This window comes from Prinia subflava, chromosome 11 (genome assembly GCF_021018805.1).
Source record: "Prinia subflava isolate CZ2003 ecotype Zambia chromosome 11, Cam_Psub_1.2, whole genome shotgun sequence".
In the NCBI taxonomy this organism is placed as follows: domain Eukaryota; kingdom Metazoa; phylum Chordata; class Aves; order Passeriformes; family Cisticolidae; genus Prinia; species Prinia subflava.
In genome coordinates, this window is record NC_086257.1 from 6,105,615 (window position 1) to 6,126,875 (window position 21,261).

The 21,261-nt window shown below is 45.7% G+C and overlaps 1 protein-coding gene across 4 annotated transcripts in view; it reads left to right on the top strand.

Moving 5' to 3' along the window:
- The window catches only part of PPP2R3A (protein phosphatase 2 regulatory subunit B''alpha), a 53,970-nt gene that overhangs the window by 10,832 nt on the left and 21,877 nt on the right, over positions 1–21,261 (top strand). For 3 of the 4 annotated variants that reach the window (XM_063408109.1, XM_063408107.1, XM_063408106.1), the window contains exons 2-3: positions 4,183–6,621; positions 19,306–19,566. In XM_063408109.1, coding sequence (XP_063264179.1) covers positions 4,642–6,621; positions 19,306–19,566 — 2,241 coding nt within the window. In that variant the 5' untranslated portion in view covers positions 4,183–4,641. Of the gene's footprint in view, positions 1–4,182; positions 6,622–12,441; positions 12,629–19,305; positions 19,567–21,261 lie in introns of those variants that run through there. The other variant, XM_063408110.1, reaches the window with a different exon arrangement.

Sequence of the window (21,261 nt, forward strand, 5' to 3'; positions counted from 1 at the left end):
ACTGACACCTGATTACACAGGCATGGTGATACACCTGGAGCTATACTGGTGACTGTCCAAATGACAAACCTGTTGTTCTGCCTTAGTTTTCTTTCACAAGAGTACCAAGTTGCAGGGTTGGTCCTACCACACCTTCCACGAGAAGCAGGCAGTTCCACAGTGGTGCTCAGGCCGTGTCCTGGTGCAGGAAGGCTGGCTTACTCCATACTGTGTTATGGTAGTTTCTAGCTGCTGTTGCTAGTGCTGCAGATAAGGGTTCAAGAAGACTTTTAGTGAGTTAGAGACCTTCAGAGCTATTGGAGCCCTGTCCTGTAGCTTTCTAGACTTCAGTTTGCAAGTGCTGGCTGACAGTCCCAATCTGAACAGATTGTCATTGTTCAGTTATTTAACTTCTGCATAATCTTTGCATGAATAGAATTTCTTGTGTGTCTTGTGGAATAACCTTTTATATAATTAGTATCTGCAATAATTTTTTCCTTTGGAAAGTAATTCATGTCATCTTGCAGAGACAGGACAGACATAAAGCATTATTCTGCAGTCACACAAGAAGCACTATTCATTCACAGTTTGTGTTGTGAAGCCAGTCCTGTATCCCCGGGGCTGGGTTGGTTTCGTGGCAGCAGTCCTAATTACAGAATCTTTCTGCAATGTTTCCGAACTGGGGGCTGCTCTAGAGTCAAACTGGAATGAAGTTGCAGCCTGGAAAGAGCCAAGTAGGAAAGTTTCTTTCCTACATTCTTTCTTTTCTTTCCCACTTTCTTTGATGCATTTGATTTTTCAGTCTACTCATAAATAGTAGGTTTTAGTTACCCACCAAGAATCACAGCTGAAGCTCAGCTTGAAGCTGCATTCCCAGAGGTGAAAAGAGGGATACTTCTCTCTTAGGCTTTGTCCTGACTAGGTTTGCATGCTGAATCATGTTCAGCAGATCACACTCAAAGAAAACTCCAAGCTGAGCATGTCCTACCTTGGGCAAGGCTGTGGGAAACGAGAGGAGTTTCTACTCTGCATCTGTAAGGATTTGTGCTGCTCCAGCCCTTGAATAACCTGAGCATGTTTCTGCAGAGAGTGATAATAAAACAATTAGTAAATAATTACTGAGAAGATGTTAGTAAGTGTGGTAGGAAAGAGGATATTGGGGTTTTGTATTGATTGCTTGATTACTTCCTCCTCTGTTACTGCAGTAAAAGGTGCTGACAGCAGAGGCAGGAGGCAGCAATCCTGTGTTGGCCTGGGCAAATTTGTGTTTGCATTGTGTTGGTTTGTGATAGTACCAGAGGAATACAGACAAACTGGAAAGGGATTAGAGAGTGCAGCAATCATTGCATAAACACCTAAAATTGTTATTGGGCATAGCTGGCAATGCAAGGTTGAACAACAACAACAAAAAGAATCCATTTAGGCTGGGAATGTAGGAGACTTTTTCCTGGAAGGAATAACCTTACAGATGCAAAAACTTCATTGCTTGAAGGTGGCTTAATTAGAGAAACTGGCTTAGTCAGTTATGTGGCGGGAGGAAACTACCCTTGGAGTGACAGAGGAGAAGGAGACAGTGAGTAATACATTATTACTCTAATTAAGAAATTATATCTTAATCAAGATGTAATTATTGCCCAAATTAAGTATTAACCCAAACTGTTCTCAGCTGCTAAAAGGGAGACCAGTCTCTCCTTGCTGTGTATGACATGGAGGGAGAAAGGAGACCTCAAGAAGTCCTATGCTTTTTGAGAAGCAATATTAATTCTTCATCAAACTTGCTGTCCTGAAGGCCTTTCCTGTCTCTAAATATTATATACTGGTGATTTCAGGAAATGCCAGAAGGTTTGTTTGAAGTTGATGGAGGGTCAGAAAAGGAAAAGCAGCAGACTTCTTACCCTGATGTGTTGAAGGGAGTCCATGGATCAGTGGACTTTTGAAGGCCTAGCATGAGTTTCCTGACAAAGCCCAAGAAGGCACTGGGGAGCCAACAGCACTTTTTAAACTGGCTCTGATTCAGCAGAGGCCTGAGAGGAGCGAGTGGAGGGTGTGAAGTGTGTTCCCTGGGATTGTGAGTGATGGTGTGAGCACCTCATGGTGTGCAAAGAGATCTGGCACTTTGACTCACTGCAGTGGCTGGGGCACACCTGGTACCTGTGCTTGTCCCTGGGCAAGGGGCTCACCCCTGGGGAAGGGGCACAGCTGTACCCCTGCTGTTCCCTGGGGAAGGGGCACAGCTGTACCCCTGCTGTTCCCTGGGGAAGGGGCACAGCTGGAACCTCTGCTGTTCCCTGGGGAAGGGGCACAGCTGTACCCCTGCTGTTCCCTGGGGAAGGGGCACAGCTGTACCCCTGCTGTTCCCTGGGGAAGGGGCACAGCTGTACCCCTGCTGTTCCCTGGGGAAGGGGCACAGCTGTACCCCTGCTGTTCCCTGGGGAAGGGGCACAGCTGTACCCCTGCTGTTCCCTGGGGAAGGGGCACAGCTGGAACCTCTGCTGTTCCCTGGGGACAGGGCACAGCTGTACCCCTGCTGTTCCCTGGGGACGGGGCACAGCTGTACCCCTGCTGTTCCCTGGGGAAGGGGCACAGCTGTGCCCCTGCTGTTCCCTGGGGAAGGGGCACACCTCATACCCCTGCTGTTCCCTGGGGAAGGGGCACAGCTGGAACCTCTGCTGTTCCCTCGGGAAGGGGCACACCTCATACCTCTGCTCATCCCGTGCGAGGGCCCTCCTGTGCCGGAGGGGCTTTGGGGCAGTGCCAGTGGGTGTGGAGGGGAGCAGGCCAGGACAGGAGGAGCTGCTTGGCCCCAGCTGGGGTGGGCAGGTGGCAGCCTGTTACAGAGCCCAGCATGGCAGTCAGCTCCTCATCCTGAATGCAATCTTTTCAATGCCTTGTATAATCCAAAGAACAGAGTGGGAAGGGTTCTTTACCTGTGCCACCCCACATAACTGCAGTGAGCAGACATGGCACATCACAAATTCCATTGAACACTCTTGAGTCGGTGCTTCTCAATTTTAAATTAAGGCCTTAAAATCTGTAAAATATGAACATTTAGGCTTGTGCTCTCCCCAGTCAGTAATTACAACACCACCAAACTCTTAGGGCACTTGCCTTGTGTGTGCTGTGTTTGTCCAGGTTTTGAGCTAAGTTGGTGGGATGGAGCTGTGGAGAGGCCGGTGCTTTCATCAGGTGCAGGCCTGGCCTTTCATAGTGCTGGATATTTGCCTTTGAAGAAACAAAAATAAACCCGTGTTGCGGAGTGACTTAGCTGTGTGATATAATAATGTTTTGTTAACTAGATTTCTGTTTGTACAGGAATAGAAGGTGCTCAGAATTTCACTGGGGTGTTTTAATTTGATGGTTCATGTATTAAAGAAATATGAGGCTATGTCTAAAATTCAAGACCCTTAAATCTGAGATTTGCTTTTTTTCATAACAAAGTTAAACAGCTTTTGAGTTTTTTTCTGGTGCAGTTCTGACCATGATGATAGGAATGCAGCTGGAAATGACTGTGCTAAGTGTAAAACACTCAGTTCCTAGTTTTCATAGGCTTAACCTTTACACAAATGTTACTATCCTCAATGTCTACAGCAGTGGACTTACTGTATTAAATATGCTGCTATTTATGGGTTGTAAGAGAAACAGTTATTCCTCCTTAAAATATCTTGCTATGGTCCCAGAGACCCTGGTGAAAGGCTGATGGAAGCCAATGTGGCCTTTACTAAAGACTGTGCATTCTTAGAGGCATTCAGCTACTTTGCTGCAGGCTTTTTGCAGCTTTTTGTAATCCAGAGAGCTTGGAAATCCTGAAAGTGCTTTTCTCCATTGCCCTTTGCCTTATCTTTAGAGCTTTGGAAAATGAAAGGCAGAAATCCACAACAGGATCAAAATGTTTTGCTTTATTAGAATTAAAGGTAATGTTTTGCTCGGTCTGGGGGGAAAAAAAGGCAAGTCTGAAATAAATTAATGAGTGGCTAAAATAGAGCTGTTAAAATGGCAGCACACAGACAGCCTGTGTATAAATATAGGCCAGCTCCTCAGCACTGCTCTTATATGGTAGATCTGAGTGAAAGAAGACTATCAGCCTGCTCTGTTCTGTGCAGGCCTGTGTGCTGGTTGTTTTTCCTGGTGCCAGAGGTTTGGTAGTAGACAAGGCTGTGTAACACATGGCAATCATAATGACTGTCACCTTTATTTCTGTTGCAGGGACCTGTGTCACCAGTGTGAGAGAAGAATCTCCCAAGCACACTGTGGATTTTTTGTCTGTACGTGTTATTGGATTCTCTACCTTTTACTGACTCACCAAAAAAAGAGAGAAAAGGGATCAAACAGAAATTGTTGACTTGTCATTTCTGCCTAAGGACTAACTGGATTTTATGGCCTCTGCTGGAGAAGCTACCTGGACCATGGGAAATGCAGCAGCTTGTGATGCACCTTTGCTGAGCAAGGTTTTCTGCATGGAATTCGAGCACTGAGGTGCCTTAAGTTAAACCATATGCAAGTTGCACTGGTTGTTGTAACTGTGCTCCTGAAACCACTCCAGACTCCTCCAGGGCTTTCCAGATCAGTAGCTCCTCACACAGTTTGGATGTTTCCAATTGACATTTGAATGTTCTCATCCAGCCTGGTGTGGCTGTGAGAAGCCAGCTTTTCCCTGTGAGGTTCATGGTGAGTTTTGCAGCCTCACTTCCCAGCGTGGCCTGTGGTATGGCAGCGACCTACAGGCTGCTGGTGACCTCAGTGAACTGCTACAGCAGCGTGGTGGTGGAGCAGCACTCCCAGCACACCGTGCACTACTGCCCAGGCTCCTGCCAGCTCCTCAGACAGGGACTCACCTGCAGAGTTGCACACCACGGTGTCTGTGCAGAGCTCAGCGTCCAAGATGCCAACCTGGACCATAAAATTCCTGCTCCTGAAAATGGTCTTGCCTTGGCTGGAAATGAGGACTATCACCAGATCCTCCCAAATAGTGCAAGAATCAAGAAGGGCTCTTCAGTGCAAGCATCCAGCAGTTTAAAAGACATTACTGGTGAGGCAATAAACCTTGCCAGTGGTAAAATAAAGGAATTCTCCTTTGAAAAGCTCAAAAACTCTTCCAGTCATGTGGCCTACAGAAAGGGAAGGAAAGTTCGGTCAGAATCTTTCAGCAGACGATCCTTTGATTTTGACTTGATTTATGGGCACTTTAACAATGATGAGAACTGCCCTCCATGTGGCTCTTTGCAGAGTCCCTCACCTGTGGAGAAGTGGCAGGAGAGCAACGATGCTCCAGAAGTCACCATGAATCCTGTGGTTCCTTTTGGTCCTCATTCCTTCCCTGAAGAAAACTTCATCACCCAGATTTTAGAAAAGCACAAGCTAGATGGTTCTTCTGGTGGGGATATTAAGGTGTGCCTGGACATCTTGCTTAAGTGCTCAGAGGATCTGAAAAAGTGCACAGACATAATCAAACACTGCATCAAGAAGAAGTCTGCAGACGTCGTTGGTGGAGGGAACAGCAATGATCCCCTGGCTAATTCAGAGATGATTTACATGAATCTGATGACAAGATTTTCTTCCTACCTGAAGAAGCTGCCCTTTGAGCTGAAGACAGCGGGGCAGAGAGAAGCAGGTGACTGGGCAGAGCTCATGAACTGTTTCCATGGCTTGCAGCAAACTCCCTTTCCCCTGGTGTTTGGTGATGAGCAGCCACCCAGGTATGAAGATATCATCCAGCTGCCATCCTCAAGTGCAGTTCCTCTTGTTGTACCAGGCCAGGGTGAGGTGACGAGCACCTCCCAGTCCATCCAGACAGGCACTGTGAGCTTCACCTCCAGCTCCGTGCCTGCTGTCCCCCCAGAGAGCAGCGTGAGAGCTGTGAAAGATGCTCCACCTCAGTCCCCAGCCCCGAGCCCCCGCGACTGCCCGCCTGCCACTGAGGCGCTGTACATCGAGGAGGAGACTGATGGGGACAGAGCAGCAGGGACACAGAGCAAGGCAGAGCACAAGAGGGGCTGGCAAAGCCTGGAGCACAGCCACCAGCGAGCTGCTGGGTCAGACCTTCCTGCTGATGCTAAAGTGGAGCAGGCCAGGGCAGGAGAGGCTCCTGAGAAAACTGCTCCTTTAAAACCAGTGTTGGGTCCTGTGTCGGGTGGTGCCCAAGCTGCTGTCCCCAGAGGAGCCCAGACATGCAGTAGGGTGGACAAGGAGGAGATAGACAAACTGCTGCTGGACTTGGAATGCTTTTCACAGAAAATGGAGAGTACTCTGAGGGAACCCTCTCAGAAGGAGGGTGAACCTGCCTCACTGCAGGTGTCTGGCAGGCAGGGTAGGCAGGCTCCACCTCTGGCTCTTGAACCCAAAAGCAAACCTGCTGATCCCTCTTCTTTGTCAAAAATCATGGAAACCAACGGTCATAAAATGGAAGAGGATGACAAAGCCCTTTTACTGCGTATCCTGGGAAGCATTGAGGACTTTGCTCAGGAGCTGGTGGAATTCCAGACAGGCAAGGGAAGTTTGTCCAAGGAGAGGGAAGTGATGCAAATTCTCCAGGAAACTTTAGCAACTCCTTCACAGTCCCTGCTTGCAGGGCAGAAGAGCCATATTGGAGCTGCCTCCAGAGACTCTGTTCCAGCTTCAATTCAGCAGGCCCCAGAAGTAATAAAGGTAAGAGAACCAAACTTTTGATGGGATAGTGAGTAAAACAAACATGGGAAAATGTGGGGGCAGTGGAGCAATTACATCTAAGTGATGCATTGTGCTTTGAATTGTGCTGCAGTGTGGAATAATATGTTCAACCTGGCAGAAATGTAGGCTGTATTTAAATATAAACAAAAAAAGGAAACTCAAACGCGTGAGAAAATAAAATAGGTCCTGACATGGAGTTTCACCTTTGAGCTTGACCCTTTCCTGCTGGTGCTCCTGTAGACTGTTTGCTTGTGGTTTAAATGGGTCCCTTATAATAGGGTATAGTAATAATTAATAAGCATAAATAATTACTTTATTTCTGGGACCAAGTATTGGACTGCCTCTCAGCAGTTCAGTGAGAACTGATTCTTCCATTTCTCCCTTTCCCATCTCTGAGAAGCCTTTCTTGTCCTCATCACTGCTTCCTAAAGAGACCAATCTGCCATGGGACAAAGGACAGAATCTCAGAGGTTTTAGTTTTGCTTTCCCTGTCCCTGGTGCATGGAATCATGCGGAGTCTGCATTGCTGTATCTCAGATGAGGAGCAGGTTTTCCAAGGAAAAAGGGTCTTGATGGGAGCCTGCTTTAGAGGGAGCCAGGGCTGTCCGTCGAGCACTCAGAGCTTTTCGTTTGGTGACAGCTGCCAAATTTCAAGAAAACTTGTTGCCATACTTCCAAATGGGGAGTAACTCTAGAGAGGACTTCAGTTTCCAAAATCCCCCTTCCACAGGCACTTAAAGAGTGCCCAGGTTGTAAGTGAACTTTGACAGCTTCTTCCAGTTGGAGTTTAATGTCTATGTTTTCAAAACTGGCCACTTTTGCCCAAAGTTTGGTGCAGTTCTGAAAAAGGGTGGTGGGTTGTGTTTTATCCTACATGATGGTGCTGAGATCTTTTAGACCAGGCTCTCTAAGAGTTTCTGTTGTTGATCTGGGCAACTTTTCTTACAGAAAATTATATTCTTATATTTCCAGCAAGGGAGAGAATCTTTTTCCTTAGAGACTATAGAATTAAACAGCTCCAAAATCTCTAAAGTAATCCCTTGTAATCTTGCCTTGTACATTATTTTACAACATTTTCTAACTTGTGAGTTCAAACAAAAATGTGTTTGATGTGTGATACTGGCTTTGTGGCAGATTTTATGTAATGCTTGAAAATGGGGTGCCTTTCTGCTGCCAAGGGGCTCCTCAGTGTGGCACCTCAGCAGGGTATGTTCCCCTGAGCCCACCTAGCTGTGTGTTAGTTTGCTCCCAGCCTGCCTTCCATGGACCTGTGCTCCACAGCTCCAGAGCTCTGCTGCTCTGTGCAGCCACACGGCCCCTGCCTTGTGCAGATGCCCAGAGCCTGGGAGAGAGGAGCTGTTTTGGGGAGGCAGAGGATGCACAGGCAGCTGTTCCCTCAGCAGTGGGCACAAGGCACTGGGCTGCAGCCTCTGCACTTGCCCTGAGGTTGGCTGTTATTTGTGGCACAGATGTGTCCTTTACTAGGTGTAGCATGTAGGGAATAATTCCACATTCCTGGATCACTCTGGATGTAATTGAAGCCTGAATGTGGATTCTCACTTGATATTGCATGTGTGCCTCAATTATGCAAAGTATTTGTTGTATTTTCTTAAGGCTCATAAAACTGTTAGCGAAGAGTGCAGAAACCCCAGAGCTCTGAGACTGATGAAAATGCAGCACACCTTTAGTTTGTGAAGGTTGTGACAGATTTAATATCCCTCAAATGCTAAGTGATGAAAAAGGAGAGGGAGAATCCTTCAGACCAGGCTGTTCTCTGGCTCAGCTGCCTTATCTGTGTTAAATCTGTGCTAACTTATATCAGCAACAGACTTCCTCTTTATCATAAACCCAATTATGATCCTCCACAGAGAACAATAGGATTACTTGCTTCAAAACCCAAATATTTAGAAAGTAGGAAATGAATACTCAAGAAGTCCATCAATTTTGCAGAGCCAATAATAAGGGCAGCACGCTTCTTTCAGGCAGGCCAGAGGAAGCATTGCATACTTTTAGACTGTCCAACATTTCCCATTCTGAGATCCAGTTTTCCACTGCTTATCTCTAAACCTCCTAACTATTTGTTTTGGGATTTCCTGTTCTCTATGCCTGACTTGAGCTGATTTTTTAGTATGTTGGTTTTGAAAAAAGTTCAGTGAGAACAGTGCCTTTTAGAGTTGCCTTTTAGAGATCAGCAAGCCCCCTAGTACTTATCTGTATTTTTGTCTGTAGAGAGGAGGGCTATAAGGATCCTGGATGGACCAGCAGGTTTGAGGGAACTGGGGGAAACTGGGACCAGTAAACAATGAAGAAGGTGGAGATGGGGCTGTTGGGATGCTCTGAGCTGACCCACAGAAAATGCTGAGTGTTGGGGTGTGTTGAAAGGTAAAGACTGCTACCTTTGAGTAAAATGTCACATGCAAAGTCCTTGGAGAAGTCAGTGGTGGATGTTCTTGACCTCCTGTGTCCTTGGCCTGCCACCTGTGCAGGTTGGCTGATTTGACAAAGTAAATTCAGCTAATGCTCAGAGTGGTGCTCTATGAAAGAACCCTAGAAAAATCTGTAAGGAATGTGGTCCTTCTGTTTTCAGAATCAAGTGTGAGTGCTGCAGGCCTTTGTTGCATGTTCTGCTCATGTGTTGTATTTTAAGAGCTGTTGAATAAAGTTTATGAATAATTTTGGGAGCAGAGGTCAGGACCAGGCTTTGATACCAAGAGATCCTTGTGGTTTTTGCCCTTCCACTGTTGGGTATCTCCTCAAAAGGATTACCTGTCCTGTAGTGGGCCAGGAAGAGCAGCTCTGTTTTCCATTTCTCTCTCCTCCATGTCTCTACTTCCGATTGTATGGTTCTGAAACCCTCTTTATACTGACTATGGGGCTTGTGTATAAGTTAAACCTAAGGAACATTTTTGTTTTCTGCCATTTTAGTGCATGGAATAGCTCAGACTGAGGTCGGATGTGTGATCCAGCCATTTCTGGCCAGGGACTATGGATCTGGGAGCAGAGGGTTTGTGGGGTTGCTAAGACCACCTTTGTACCCGTGCTGTATCTCAGGTGGAGGAGCCTTGAGTGAGGTATCCACAGGCTGTTCCCTGTTCTCACATCTGGGTGGGCTCTAGGTAGCATTTGTCTAATCCTGCCTCTCCTGGATGGCTGATGGGGTGGGTGTTTCCGGGACTCCGAGAAGGTTCTTAACTCCTGTGTCCTGAAACACCATCTCAAGGCCACACACTTTGCTTTTTTGTATCAAAATGTCTGTGTTGTGTGCTTAAATCAGGGCACCCTAAGAAGGCTCTGAGCAGAATTAACTGTTTCTGACTCATAGAAAGTCAAGGTTGACCTTGCAAATTTGTAATTCTGCCCCCTCATAATTTTGTGCACTTCTTTGTTTTGCAAATGTAATGGTATTCTTATCAAGGATCTTGTATGGGGTAATTAATTGTTAAAAAGTAGTGTCTATAATGTCACAATAATTTTAACTTAGTTCTGAAATAATTGTATATTCTCGAAATGTGTCTAAAATAGAATGTAAAACTCTTTCTGGAAAATCAACTTTTATCTTACATATGTTAAAAATTGTTTTGATCAGATATTGATAATATCTGTCTTTTAAGCTATACACACAATCTGTGCTCCTTTCAAACATCAATTATTCATTACTTCTCAACACAAATAGTGAATAACTATGGGCTTTTTTCTCTGTTGGTAGCAGTAACTGAAATAAAAACAAGTAGTGACTCTAAAGTATCTCAGAATAAAAGGCAATGAACAGAGGCAATCTGGCATCTCTCACCTTTAACCTGGGTCCCCTACAGCAAGGAGGGGTTTCTGGGTTTGTGCAGCTGGGCTGGCTGTTGAGACCAGACCTCTCTGCTGTGGGTTTTTTCCAGCTGACTTTGAAGCTGTTGAAACAAGATTCTCTTACTGTTGATTTCTCATAGTACTGTATATTTATCTATTTCTTTATACCCACCTTGTGTGTTTTGAGGATAGGAAGTAGCATGCTTAGGAACCTGCTATTCCAAAACATTGGAATACAGACACAGTGAGCATTGCCTCTGGATTACTTGCAATTTTTCAGGTTATCAGTGCAAACCTCCCAGATTTCTGAGAGCCTTTGTGACTCGTTAATTTGAGCATGAAAAATACTTGGCTGTGCTGGTTTTTTAAAGTAGGAGCTAGGGGCTGCCAGATTAGTGTGTCTCTTTAATGCATACGTCTGTCAAAGGTCTCTGTGGCTGGTCTGGATGCAGCTGGAGGTCAGAGAGGTTCCTTGGGCTTCATTTCCTCTGCAGGCTGTAAGCAGAACATGAAGTAATTCATCACTTGCCACAGATGATTTACAATAAATCACCCCCTGACAGGCTGCTGCATGAGATCTGCAGTGCTCCCAGTGCAGTGCAGCCTCATGGGCTCTTTGGGTATTGCCTTAGTGTTTAGAAAAACATTGTCAGAGTAAGAAAAAACCAAATTTGTTCCAAATATGTTGCATATGGATCTGTATATCCTTTATTTGGTGGCAGTTCCACTTCAAACAGTCCTGCCTGCCTTTTTCTAGGTTATTTTTTCATCCCCATGCTCTTGTGCCACTGTTAGGCTTTGTACTCTTTTGGGCTTTATGTTAACTTAGGGCTTGCTGTAGGAACCCAGGAAAAGACATCAGAGGCACACATCCAATAAAAGCTTTCTGTTGTGAGGCTCACTGAGATCTTTGCATTTCAAATGCAATACCTTGATGACAGCAAGCCCTGCTAGCTCCAAACTGGGTGTTTTTCTGTGTTACTAAACTCAGCATCCTGGCAGAGGGGCTCATGTTTTACACTCAGGTAGGGGAAGCACTCCATGGGACTCTTTTGTGGGGGAAGAATTGGATTTAGGCCCTTGTTCAACACCATTCTTATGATAAGAGAGGGAGAACATACTTCTGAGAAGCCTAGACAAAGTTAGAGCAAGGGTTTGAAGTCTGCTTGCTCCAAGTTGTGCAGAGAAAAACTAGACTATTGTCCCCTGAGAATTGCTTTGCCTTTGCCTGGTGAGAGTTATGGGAAAAGTGAATAACAAGAATGGTGCATTTTGATGTCTTTAGGAAACTGTTTTTTTAAGATCTGCTTGGGAATGACTGAGCTTATTATCCAAGATCATCCTTATGTGCTTGCTTGGCATTAAAGGAACTAGATGATTTGCTTTTTCCAGCAAGAAAGAAAAAATTATGTTTTTTGAAAATTACAGCCTTCAGTCAAGAGTGGGGAACTAATGCTGCTGCTCTGCTTCATCACCTCAGCAGCAGGGACCTCAAACCACTGCCATCCCACAGGCAGGGCCCTGAGCCTGGTTTAACTCTAGCTGAGCCTGACTGACCCAGGGGTGCCCCTGAGGTCTCAGCAGTGGAGCACACAAAGTGGGAACTATTGGGGCAGATGGTATATTTAGCCACTTCTGCAGAGCATCTAATTTTAGAGCTCTTGGTAGTGGTGGTGGGTGCTTCCTTTCTCATGTCACCCCTGGCCTATTACAAGCCAAGGACAGATTGTCTGTCATGTAGCCAGCAGGGAAATAGATTCACTTGTAGATCATGTTTCTTAATTAAAGTATTACAAGAAGGCAGAAGAACCTGGTGGTACTGAAAGACACTTTGAATATTGGTTAAAACAGGGAGCTCTGGCTTCGGGAGTGAGATAAAATTGCTAGATGTTATCCTTGTGAAGAGAGAGAAGACATAATATGTTGAAGCCATTTGTCATTTTTTGCCTGTAAAAACTCAAAACCAAGAAAGCAACGTGCTGGTCTTGACGTGGTCTCCTACAGAGTGCCCGTGTCCCTTCTGGAAAGGTCAGCATCTGCTTAGGAGCTGCCCAGGATGATGATCAAGGAGAGATCTCTGCGGAGGGACCCAGATCTGGGAGGGGAGCTAGCTTTCCTTGCCAAGGGCTGTGACTTTGTTCTTCCATCTCGATTCAAGAGGCGGCTCAAGGCCTTCCAGCAGGCCCAGGTTTGGACACTTGGCATTTCTTTATCTTTTTTTTTTTTTTTTAATATTTTTTTATTGGATCAGAGAATCAATCTGTGTCCCCTCTAGGCGTGTCTATTTGCAGAAAGTTATTTGCAGCTAGATACCAGCAGGTTTAAAAATAAACCTTCCAGGCTTAGATTGCAGAGTTTAAATGTCTTTGTAAACAAGGGGGAAAATTAACAGCAAGGGCAGTGATTTAATAATGGGGAGAAGTATTGTAAGGTTTAAGTGTTTTCTGTGAGATTTTTTGTGTGTGTGCTCTGAATGTTTGTTGTTGCATGTTGGAAGAACCACAGCGTTCTGCTCTCTGCTGTGAACTGTACAAATCTGTGCAGACCAGCCTACCTGGCTTTGGTTTTTATGATTTTACCATCCCAAGGTGCTTCTTTGTGCTGTTTCCTACCCTCTCTGGACTGTGGCTGAAGTAGATAATAGAATCATTTAGTCTGGAAAAGATCCTGAAGATCACAGAGGCGTAGCCAAAGAAATGGAAATTGTATGACAGCTGTATGTTCTTGGTAAATCCCAGCTGCTGGACCAGCTCTGTGGAACAACTGACAAAGATTGGATGTGCTAGGACACCGAATGGACATGTAGTCACTCCACATTTAGAGGGTTCACAATTTGCTGAAATCGGCCCATCCTGAGCTTTATTTATATTGAAATAATGGGTGACCCAGTGAGGAAGTTAAAAAGTTGAAATTAGGAGCAGAGCAGCTGTTTCCTAAGAAACAGCATTAAAATTGCTCCAAAACATACTGTGGCACATTTTTTCTTGCGTTCTGGTGACAGGTTAGAGTACATCTCAGAGGTTAATCTCTGGAACGTGTGTTTTTCGCTCCCTGGGGGAGAATTGCATGAGGTAATCATGTGCAGTAATGGCTTGGGCGGGGCCGAGCAGTTTGGAGAGACTGTCAGGAACCACAACACAGCTAAATTCCCTCTCCAGAGTTAGTCTGATCATTAAGGATATAACCGGGGTAGGGTTTGTAGGGAGGGATGAGAGCTCCGAGTGGAATAGCTGGAGAAATGGTCGAGGCTTTGGCCCCTGAGCCCTCTGCCGGCTCTGAAGCAGGAGCACTTTCACTACTGAGTGCCTTGGCAATGACTGCTCTGGGGCTGTCGGTCCAAGGCAGGTGAAATACTGCAGTGGCCACTTGCACCATTCAGAAAAGATGGTCTTTTTCTTCTTTTCTTGCTACCTCCTCACCCTTTCACCCTTCCCTTGCCCTGGGCCCCACAGGTCTTTCTGTGAGCTGGCTTAATTCATAACACAGTCGAATATCATCCAGCAATATCATCCAAGTCCGTTTGCTGCCTTTCCAAGTGGTTAAATCAGTTCCCAGAGTGGCCGTGGACCTCTGGAGGTGGAGGGCAGGGATGGGAGTTCTCCCACATGGCAGCAGTGAGGTGTAGTTAAATACTGGGCATTGTGGGGCTATATCTGGGGCTTGGGATGAGCTGAGAGTAGAGGTAACTGGGCCCAGTGAGAAAACAAAAGTGCTGGCAGGTGAAAAGGTGATGATAGGGAGCAGAGAGGCGAATGAGAGGTGCTTTGTGGAACACACAGATGTTGGCCAGGAAGGCAGGGGAGAAGGGTGTTGGTAAACTTCTATCTCAGAAGCTGGAAATTTCAGTTCTTGTGCTTATCCATTGTGGGACTGTTTATGGAAGGATCAGAGAGCCTCCCATGGCAGTGTTGGGAGGAAGGGAGGCCTCTAATCCAACATCTCAGTTGTAGGAATGCTGTTTCTAACATTGGGTCACATCAGCACTGGCTTTCCCCAGGGATAGGGATTTGCCCAGCCCCTCCTGGTGACCTCTCACAGGCTGTACTTCCCTCAGTGTCCTCCAGCCTAACCCTCCCAAGCTGCAGTTTGGTTCCATTGTCACTGAAAGCCCTTCTAAGAGCTGCAGGCTGTGTTTTGCCCATCCCTTGGCTTCCCCTTCCCCTTGCTAGCCAGGGCCAGAGTCCCCTGCTGCCTGATCCTGATCCCTGCTTTCTGATTTCCCTCTTTACATCTCTGGCTGATCTCTTCCCATCACTTTTTTCAAGTGAAGACCCCAAACTGGTCTCGGGAACCCAGATGCAACCTCACAAGTGTCAGACAGAGAGGTCACAACTTCCTCTGTTTTCCTGGCCTTACTTCTAAGGCAGCCCAAGACATCTTTTGCCTTATTTGTAATCAGCCCTTGCTGCAGGCTCATGCTCAGCCCGTGCACAGCATCCCCTCCACCAGGCCTTTCCTGCAGGGCTGTTGCTCAGCCAGGGGGTTCCCAGCCTGAATTGGTGCTGAGGGCCATGTCTGTAGGCAGGCTTGGCAGTGGAGGTGTGTGAGGCCTCTGCAAAACTCAACTGGATAAGGCCATGAGGGACTTGATCCAACCTTACAATCAGCACTGGGTCTGCTCCCACCTAAGTCCTTTCAGATTTCTGGGTTGCTTAGGTAGAATTTGTTTACATTTTCATTTTGTTGTGATTGGACTTTGTTTCTGCTGGTGAGTTTATTTCCTAGAAGAAAATATTCTCTCCAGAAATGCATTTTCTCATAGCTCTGTGATGTTTGGAGCCATGTGCAGATGAGCCTTTGTTCTTGCTGTCCTTAGAAATGGGTAAGAAGGAGGCAGCAGAATGCTCATTGATGGGAAAGGGCTTCAGGGAATAGAAAATCTCAGGCTAGAGATACAAACCAGTGCTGGAGAACTGATGAGCTTTGAGGATGGCTTGTGTCCAGGTACCATCAGCCTTCAGGAAGGCAGGAACTATGAAAAATGAAAGGAGACGTTAAGTCAGCACTGTGGACTGCGAGAACCCAGGCTGAGTCACTGTACCCTAGAAAAGAGGATTACAATATCCCATTTGGAAAAAAAGCAAGAAACTGGTAAATATATTATCTAAGACCCTGTTGGAGCCTGGGACCAGGAGGAAGGAGTAGAAAGAATCTGAGCACTTCTTCCTTCCATGGAGTTTTCTGCTGGGACTGGCACATCCCTGGGAGACAGGCTGGGATGGCAGAGATTTAGTCTGTGCTTTGTTTGTGTAGCTACAATGAGCCTGTAGTTCTGTCTGGTTTATTTATAACACAGATGTCACTATTTTTGTCTGCCTGTAAATAAATTGTATGGCTGGCAGAAGGTGATACAGTGGATGGACAGGTTTTAGTTAGGGTAAATTACAGAATGCTACAGAGTGGTATTTAAAAATGGCCTTTAATCTCGCCGTTCCCTTGAGCAAAAAGGAAAAAAAAAAGTTTATCTGTTAATTATTGTAACCAAGCTAAAAGATTTATTAGAGCATTTGTTGTTTCCTTTCTTAGTTGTCCTCTCTGAAAATGCACATCCCTGTAGGAGAAGTATGTTCTGCTAGGCAAACAGCATTTAAAGCTAATTTTTTTGCGGAAAGAAACTGTTTATTTCCAAGGAATTTCCACAGAATTTCCTGTCATACCACTTTCTTAAATATTTTTCACAAAAAGTTGTAATTAACTTCTTCTTGTCCCCATAGTGGTTTGCATCTGGTTATACCCATCCCAGAGTATTAATTTGTAATGTTGTTCTAGGGAACAAAATCCTCAAGGACTAGTTGCTGCTCGATTTTTTTCTCCTTACGTCATAAACAGCTCATTTCTTATATGAGAAAGAAGAAGACAAAGTTCAAAAATTGTATTTCTATTCCTGAGGCAAAATGTGAAAAGCAGCTACCCCTGAGCAATGCTTGCTCCCAGTTTGGCTTGGACTGAGCAGGAGTGAGTGAGTCAGATTTACTGGGAGGGTCAGCGGGAGCCTGTGTCAGCGTGGCTCCTTCCTTCAAAGCCCAGCAGAACTCCCTGTGTCTCTCCTGTAGGTGTCTGACCTTCTGCCTGGTGTGTGAATGTGGATCAGGAGATGAATAAATCCTCTGTGGTCCTGACTTGTGTGAGCTGGTACCGAGCACTGCTGCCTCTGGGGGTACCTGGAGGCAGAGGAGTTGCTGGGATTTTTGGGAGGTGGAGACCTGGGCAGAGGGGGTGAGCTGTGTTCCAGCATCAGGCCCTGTGTCATGTTGGGATGTGTGTAAAATGCAGAAGGGGAGGAAAATGGCCCAGTGCTGTTGTGCTCTACTTGGGGACTTCTCTTCACCTTCCAAGAAAACAAAAATAGTTTTATCACTCCTTTGTACTGTAAGGGAAGGGGGTGCATTGTTACACATCAATGTAATGTGAAGAGTCAGTGTCCTTTGAAAGAACATCTTGGTTTGTGGAACTTTTTGTTAAGTTTGAGTCATTTCTCTTCGTTCCTCCCAGTGCTGGCAGCCGGGAGTGCCTGCGTATCCTGAAGAGATTAGGGAGCCATAAACCTGTTTGTGAGAAGTGGCCTTCCAGCAAACTGATGTGAAGTCCTATTATAGAAGTCAAGTGGCTGCAGTTGGCACCTCAGCGTTTTCCAGCTTTGCATTGTTTGTATGAATATGGTGCTGTGAGAGACCAGCAGGGACTTTCCCTCTGCTGGGATCCAGAAAGGGAAAACTCCTGAGCAGAGCAAGGTCCTGGCTGGAGAAGCCCCTGGCTGGGCAGGGCGGGCAGGGTGAGAGCAAATGGTAAAAGCAGAAGTGGTGATTTGTGCGATCCCTGGGCTGAGGCCAGGTGCTCCCTCCCGACACACATTCACTTGGTGTGGCCTTTGCTTTTGGTGCTCCACTGAGGAAAGGGCAGGAGGAAGCCAGGAGAAGGATTGTCTTTTATTTAACCCAATGAACTGCACTCCCAAAGTGAGGGACCAGCTCTCCCCACCTTAACCTCTGCCACCAGCTCAGATGACCTTGTCCTATGTGGGGCAGAGTGACCAGGGCTGATGCTCACTGACCTCCAGCACTCATGAGCCCCAGGAACTCCCTGAGCCTCAGAGCCAGCCCCCTGTGAGCTCCAGCATCATCAGGAGCAGACACAAAGATGTGCAATGTCTGAGGAGAAACCATGCAGGAGGATAGGAGGGACAACTGGTGTTGGTGGTCAGGCTGGCTCTCCAGAGGTTAAGAGCTGTTCAAACTCTGAATACTGGTACTGATAGAAATACTGAAGGCTGAAAATGATCTCCAGCTTTTCCTGTGTAGCAAGACAGAGCAGAAGACAACTGAAGATCCCCAAGCTCCAGGTTAATGTGTTCTGTACAGAGCAGTTAAGGACAAAAGTCTGTTCTGCCTGGTGGCATGTGTGTGCTGCTGTTCCTGCTTCTGAAATGGGACAGCATTTGGGAGAAGAAAGAGGTCCTCCCATTTAAAGGAAGAGCCATGAATCAGAGGAGTGAAGAGGAGGAAAATCCTCTCTCTTTCATAGGTCTCTGATGAATGGGTTATAAAGTATTATAAACAGCAGGTAAAAGTAATGCTTAAAGAAGCTTTTACAATTCTCACTTCTTTATCTTATTGAAAGCAAATCTGTGGCTAGTTGGGAGATCCAGTATGTGTTAAGAAAAAAGCTCCAAGTTTATAGAAAATAATAAGGCAAACTCAGTTCATCATATACATTCTTCTGCATTTAGCGGACTCAGACTTGGCTGCTTTATCCTGAAACCATTTTGTTTTGAAACAGTTAGAATAAACAAACTGAAAGTCACAGCTGTATTTACTTCACTGTTCCCTTCCGAGCCTTATCACATATGTTGTTACATTAATAAAACTCTTGCATTGGAACCATTGTGCAATGGGAAAGGCTGTTGCCTTTTCCCAAGAAGGAGTGTCTTTGTGGGGAAGCAGGGAATTCCTCATCTCTCCACATTTCAGCAGCTGATTTCGCAGTTTATACTGTAGTTACTTGTCAAAGTTAACAAAATGTTCCCTCTCATGTCTGAAAAATTCCCTGGTTTAGGGTCTTATGGTGTACTTAAATACAAATGCTGCCTGTGATGTAGAGCTGGAACTAGAGATCCATTGGAGAGGGGATCACCATATCCACCATGTGTTCCTTACAGACAGGAGAGCAGTGAGGAAAAGACATAATTTGAGTGCCTAATGACGCTCTGCTGGCTGCTCCTAATTCCTGATGGAAATATTGATTTACCAGTGCTTAGTACCTTGGACAAAATCAGGTCTGGGACTGTTTAAGTTGGGCACAGAATAAAAGGCTTGCTGACATTGAGAAGGAGGTCTTGCAAATCTTTTCCTAATTTATCTCTGAAGCAGTGCTTTGGCAAAACTAATTATGTTCCCAAGGGATAGAAAATGTCCTTGTTTGAATGTAAGCTTGCTCATATTCAGGCAAACCGTTTGTGTGGGTGGGTGCTCTGGTTCAGAGGGGAAATACTAAAGTGCAGATACTTTGTTGCTCCTGGGGCAGAATGACAAGACCAAGACCAGCATGAGAATAAAAAGCATTGTCCTTGTCTGTGGTATCACTGAATTGCAGAGTGTGTTCTCCTGTGACTCAATAGGAAATCATGATCCACAGCTTCATATGTAAAATGTTCAGAAATGGCATAAAAGTAGGTGTGACATTTCCTAAATTCACACTGGTTCATAATGCAGAAATTTTTAATTACCTATTTAAGATGCATTTTTATCCCTGTGCCATAACTTAGTTGTTGGGCTTTAATTTTCTCCTAATCACTGGAAGCACAAACTATTCTTTCCTGCTTCGTGTACCATGATGTTAAAATGTGTTTGTTATTCATTGTATTTACAGGCTCAAAGTAAACAAGAGAAGAAGTCAGGAACTTCATCCCCAGCCCCCCTGCAGCCTGTGGTTAGCACTTGCACTCCTCAGCCTGTGAATAAAGCCACCAGCAGTACCCCTGTGCCCATAAACATTCCACGTTTCTACTTCCCTAAAGGACTCCCAAATGTCTGCACTAACCATGAAGAAATCATTGCCAGGATTGAAGAGGCCTTTGCAGAGTTTGAAGATGAGAAAGCAAACATCTGTGAAATGGGGAAAATTGCTAAGGTAACCACTGGTGGGTTTGGAGGCCTTTTCCAACTCCCAATGATTCTGTGATTCTGTTCCTTAGGTTTTTAATTTTGGGAGAGATACTTTGTTTGAGTTTCAGTCTATCTCACAGCTGTTGTAGGGGGAAAAATGAACCATTATCCTTTTGATCTGAAGTTTTTTGTTTAGATTTAGATAATAGTAAACAAAAATGAGTTCAGTTTGCTGATTGTCACATCAGAAGTGTGTGTTTGTTCTTGCTCTGATTTATGAAGCTGTTCTCTAAGCTTTCTTAACAAATACAAATTGCATTTGTGTTTCTCTATTCCTTCATATTTCTGCCTAGAAGACTGAGAAACTCAGAGGCAGAAACTTGTCTGCCTCTGTGGCTTCAGGCAGTGTCTGCTGCCCTTTTTGTGGCTTTTTGTAGCTGTGCTGCTCTGCTAGCATGAGCAGGAGGTGCTATTGCAGTGTTGTGTGAGGAAGCAGCTTCCACCCTCCAGCTCCCGGGATGGGAAGGGGGAAAGGTGCAGTCAGCCCCCAGCCCCTGAGCCCTGCACGTTCAGTGGCCACAAGGCAGAGGGGACAGCTGGTGATGAGCTCTGCCTTCAGGGGACACAGCTCAGCACTTGTGTGACAGCGCCCTGCAGAGGGTCCCTTCTATCTCCCTCCCCTTCAGCTGCAGTCTGAATTACTGCTGATCTAAACCCAGCATTGTCAGACACAGCCTGGATGATCAGCTTGCCCTGGATGAGTCTCTGGCACTGTAAACTGAGCAATGATGCTCTCTCCAGGAGCAGCACTTATTTTGCAAGAAGGAAGGTTTTCCTGAAAGGAGAGACTAGGTTGGTTTTCTTAGTTTTTGAAGGAATCCAGTCACATTATTTGTAGACCTGCTCTGAAAATATAGATAGGAAATCATCTTTGCTTGACCAAAAAATGTTTGAACAGGGAAAAGCAGGAGGGTGGTGCAGAAGAGACTTCTGCCTTTCCATCTGGTCTCTACATGGATGTGCTTCATGTCACTTAGTTATTGTAAGGCTGGGTTCTGTTCCATGGGATTATTGACAATAGTGCCATTTGGAGCTCTGAAGTAAATGCTTCAAAACCAGCTGCACAAAGGAAACAACAAAAAAGAAACATAATTCTTTCCTCAGAGGAGCCAAACACCTGCAGAAGCACAGCTATCTGACATAAAAATGAATAAATGCAAAAGCAGTTCTTGGGCTGGTTAAGATTTCCATAGAAACATGCAGGCATGGACAAGAAGCTGAGAATGGACTTGCAGGATAGTCCTGCTTAACAGAAGAAGTGAAAGAGGCTTTGTGGCAGATATGGTGCCTCAACTGCTTCTTCAAAATATCCCTGCTTCCATTTGCTGTAACATCCTTCTTGCCTGGATCTGGCTTGAGCCAGCTGCGGTCCCTCCAAGGCCAGTGTTTTGTGGGTGTTCTGATAACTTGTCTGGAGTCAGGACAGTGGCTGGAAAGGTCTTTGTGGTAAAGAGGAGGTGCTTGTCAGTGTGAGCAGCTGAATGTGGCACTATTTGCAAGCCTGCTTTGCCAAGGCCTTACAGAGTCCAGGACTGCCATTGAGAGCCAGCAGCTTCTGCAGAGGCTGGTTCAGAAGTGCTGGTCAGGGAGTCCTTTGGTTGGAATCAATCTCTTTCCATGTGTGCTTTCATTTTTGTGCTCCCCTGCTGAGATCTCGCAG